The 4566-nt window shown below is 36.3% G+C and overlaps 1 protein-coding gene across 1 annotated transcript; it reads right to left on the reverse strand.

Annotated features, from left to right (window-relative positions):
* Positions 1-585: 585 nt before the first annotated feature.
* On the reverse strand, positions 586-2465 carry LOC107429258 (1-aminocyclopropane-1-carboxylate oxidase homolog 4). Its single transcript, XM_016039911.4, has 2 exons — positions 1488-2465; positions 586-1070 (listed from the first exon to the last, which is right to left on the reverse strand). Exons 1-2 carry the CDS (start codon positions 2334-2336, stop codon positions 813-815), a joined length of 1107 nt encoding a protein of 368 aa, XP_015895397.1. The 5' UTR covers positions 2337-2465; the 3' UTR covers positions 586-812.
* Between the last annotated feature and the right edge of the window lie 2101 nt (positions 2466-4566).

Genomic DNA, 4566 nt, shown 5'->3' on the forward strand with positions numbered 1-4566 from the left:
ATGAATTCAATTTATATAGAATTTTTATTTAGAGATACACTTAGAAATAATAGTATAGATATAGTTATTTTATTATAAGGTTATAACAAAACTTTATTTTATTTTGCTTTTTATTATCATATCGGATAAGCTAGAATTTAGAATTTTCAATAAAATCAAATTTTTTTTGCCTTTTTTTAATCATAATTTCTGTACTACTGGCGTCGTTTTGTCAATTTCGTGTTGCTTCTGGTGACTACTCTTTTGTCCCTGCATTTTGGATTTTCTTATTGGGAAAAATAATGTTCCTTGTTTTTTTTTTTTTTTAATTAATGTTTGGTACTCAATATTTTTAAATACGGTAATTAATTATTGAGGAATCTTTCTTTTCTTTTCTTCTTCTTCAAATTATTATTATTTTTTTGAAATGGATATATAAAGATTTTAGCACGAGAGGATTGGTCTTTGCCATATAATTTTGGTTTGCATAATCAATCAAATGACCATTTGGTATTTTAGAAACCTTCATGGTAATTTCTCGGAAGGACTATTTTTTGAAAAGAAATATTATAAACATAATTAAGCTCTTTAAGCAAAATTAATCTATTAACCATTAATGGTACTGCAAAGTTTTTATTTATTAAATAGATACATGTATAATGCATTCATATTTCTGAATACACTAATTAGATTCAACTACAAATATATAAGTATTAACGAAAAAACAAGAAAAAAACTACAAATATATCATACACAGCAGCAACTAGCAAGCTCTCTCGAACCAGCTTATTATTCTACATATACTTGCAAATTCCACATTCATCTCTTTTTTATCATTCGGTCTCCTGTCTAAAGTAATTTTTCAAGGATTTCCCATCCAACTCTTTGGTGAAAAACCTTCCCAAGAACTCCGACAACGTAAACTGTCGGAAATGTGCTGGTTTCTCCGGCGATACCAGTTCCGGCAAAGGACCATAAAGCTCCTCTCTTTTACCCGGATTGAAGAACACGGCGATAGACACTCGTGGTTCGCCGGACGAGTTCGCCAAAACCCTGTGCTCCACGCTTTTATATTCATCGTTGGAAACAATCTAGGAAAAAAAAATTCGCAAAAAGAGTTAAGAAATTTCTCACCATTTCAAGTTTCTCAAAACCACTTTGAACTTGTGTATGAGGTGCACTAGTGGACTGCAATTGGGTTTATATACCTTTTAACACTATTATCTTTCATGCATTATTCTTTCAACATGAAAGTGAATTTATTTTAGAACTGCAATTAACAAAATTGCAAAAACCTACAGCTCATGGCAGGTTAAAAGCATCTACTACTGTATTTTAAAGCTCGAACGTATTAGAGATGGGTTGGAAATGGGTTATTACACAGTCTGATGTAACTGTTCTCAAAAGTTCGAATAAATGGTGGATTTGAATTAGACTAAATATACTTTCAATACTTTAAAAAATTCAAACAGCGTTTGGAACTTTAGAATATATAAATATATTTATACCTGAAGTAAGTCTCCAACATTGATAACAAGAGCCCCAGGGACAGGTTTCACATCCACCCAAACTCCATCATACTTGATCTGCAACCCACCGGTCTGGTCCTGCAACACCACAGTGAAAGCTCCGGGATCGGTATGACAATTAAGCCCGACCGTCAGATCAGGCTGAGGACAGTGGGGATAGTAGTGGCCCACCATAACCCTCCCTTCCAGAAACGTCAACTCCTTCAACCTCTCCGTATTCAATCCCAGCCCTTCGCTCATCAAACCCAACAAGATCTCTCCCAACCGAACGACTTCCTTATCCCACTCCACCACTTCCTTCCGGCATATCTCCGGGATAAGTTCCGGCGCCGGCGGGGTGGGTCCCATCCGCAATTGGATCGTGTCCCTCCAGCTGGCCGCCTTGGATTGGAACAGATCGACGTTGGATATGTACGATACGCCGGTCCCCGACTCTCTAGTGTACACCTTCGACCTGATCTCCTCCGGCTGCTCGTGGAAACCCTTGATGGCTGCGATCGTTCGGTCGAGCGTCTCGGTTGGGATTCCGTGGTTGGTGACCTGGAAGAAGCCGAATTCGCGAGCGGCTCGGCCAATTTGGTCGACGATGGAGGGTCGGCGATCCTCGGAATCGGAACCCGAGAGGTCGATGGTGGGGATGGAATCGGGTCGGGTTTGCGAGGTGGGTTTCAGATCGGACAGAGTTTCGGGTGGATGGATGAAGATGCGTGGGATGGAGGTTAGACCGGAGTCAACGAGACCTTTGACTCCCGTTTTGGAATCGTCGAACTGTTTAACCTCTCTGGCTCTGTCGTAATTTTCGTTCCCGTTAATGGCCGTTCCCGTCATCTTCTGTTTTTTTGGTTCGTCACCTCTTGAAACGAAATAAACCAAAAATAAATAATAAAAAAAAGGAATAAAAAATGCCGACCTGCAGGAGCAGATGTTTTTTATTTATATTTGTTTAATTTATTTTTGGTTCAATTGCGGGTAACCCATTTTATGGAATGTCTGGTCAGTGGAACATTTGATATTTTCTGTCGGGTGGAGTTTCTTACACGCAATTACTAAGTTGGACTTTGCTTCATACATAATTGGATAATTGGGATTGGATTTGCAATCTAAAAGAATCCTAGATGGGCCCTGCAAGGCCCTATATACATAATGTGTCCATAACATCCACTTCGCAGGCTCTTTTAGGCCCATTCCTCATTTGGTATAAGGAAATTTGGCCCAATATCCTCATAGGACCGAGGTTAATGATTTTTGCCCCCTCACTTGATATCTTTTTTGTTCTACCCTTCAATATCCATTGTAACCTTTAAAAAAAAAAATAAAAAAAAATTACTTACATATTCTATTATATTTTAAACCAAACAAAAATCAACTTTTTCTAAATGTCTTTACACGAATACAGAAATACAAAAAACCAAACAAACGGCTTTACACGAACACACAAATACAAAAAACCAAACCAAAGTTGCTGTGGAAAAGCCAAACATTAGGATCTCATCTTAGCACTGTCCCAGGTAATTGGTTGAATATTTTTGTTTATTTGTTGCCGTGGGACCGGTGTGGGTTGTTTTAGTGTGGATTTGTCTTTGTGTTTATTTCTTTCGTTGCCGTGGAGTGTGCGTTTTTATTTTTTCTTTTTGTGTTTATTTGTTACCTTACCTTACCGTTAAATACTTACAAATTTAGTACAATGAGACATTGAAACTTGTGATTTCTGTTTAGTGTTTGAAAATCGATTTAAAATGTGGAATTTTTGAAGATTTAGGTTTTCGTATGGAAGTGATTATAACCTAGATTTTAGGATAGATTGATATTGGGCATTCGTAGGAAATGAAGAGAGGAAAAAAATGGGACCGGTTTGGCCTTGAACGGTGGCCGGAGGTGGAAGAAATAACCGGGTCAAGAATCGGGTCGGGACTGGTTTAGGGGGGTTCGGGTCGACCCAGACAAGGGTTGAAGATGGATTGAACGACATGTCGTCTGGCATGAACGACACCCAGACGACACGTTGTTTTTAATTTTTTTTTTAAAATTTTTAAAATTTTTTTTTTTCGGTTCCATCGACAGACATCCCTGAGCATGGAAAATAAATAAAGGATGAAGGCAGGAAAATCAATGAATTTGATGAAGAATAATGTTAGTTTGTAATAATGTTAGTTTGTAATAAAAAAACATAATATATGTATTTGTTACAACTTAGGGATATAAGGATTTTTACCCTGATCGAAGTTTAAATCCTTAAGCTAAAGGTGTTATCTCACTAGTGCATGATACTCAAACTTTGTTTAGAAAACTACTTTTGTGGGTTGAAAAGAAATTTTTTTTTAAAAACGTACTTGACCCTTAGGAAACTAATTATATTTCTTTTTGGATTTGTATACAGATAAAATAAATATGAAGTGAATGATTTGTATAGCATATATAGGTGTCGGTAGGTCTGAGCTTTTATAACCAAATCAGGTTAAACACAAGTAGTATGGGGAAGAGATGTAGCTACATTAGTTGACATACTCATATAGAAGTGGTGGACATGTTGCAGTCCAGCTTAACCTATATGTTCAGATTATAGTTTGCAACTTTCTGTGCACATTTTTTAGACATATATTTTATGGTAAGAAATAATTAAATATAACATGAATATGATATGTATATATACAGTCTAAGGACTGCTTTTGATTGGCTTATAACAATCTGTCTGTTGCGTCGCTTCTATCTAGTCTTCCACCTCTATACTTCACTTTCTTGTTTTTCTATTTTGGGTGAATTGACTACTTCCTCTCCAGTCATTTCAATATTTCACTTTATCTGCTTCTGCATGTAGCATCATAATTGGCCACAATTGTGGGTTGCTCTATTAAAACCTCACTTTAGACTATAGCTGCATTAGAAATCTTAGTTGCTTTTCAGACCTTCTTTTTTTCTTTTAAGTTTTTTCTTCTTCCTTTTTGCTAGGGTAATTTATTACTAAAAATCAGTACATGGAGATAAGAGAAAAATACTTTATGATTAATTATAATTGAAGTTGAGAATTCCAGAGTTAGTACTTTCTAAAGGTATAGATATA

The sequence above is a fragment of the Ziziphus jujuba genome, chromosome 12, assembly GCF_031755915.1.
Source record: "Ziziphus jujuba cultivar Dongzao chromosome 12, ASM3175591v1".
NCBI lineage: Eukaryota > Viridiplantae > Streptophyta > Magnoliopsida > Rosales > Rhamnaceae > Ziziphus > Ziziphus jujuba.

Excerpts from the sequence above, each read along its gene's own strand:
- LOC107429258 (XM_016039911.4), bottom strand. The coding sequence starts at position 2,336 with ATGACGGGAACGGCCATTAACGGGAACGAAAATTACGACAGAGCCAGA. Across the intron at positions 1,071-1,487 it reads ATGTTGGAGACTTACTTCAG|ATTGTTTCCAACGATGAATA; the intron begins GTATAAATATAT and ends TTTTTTTCCTAG.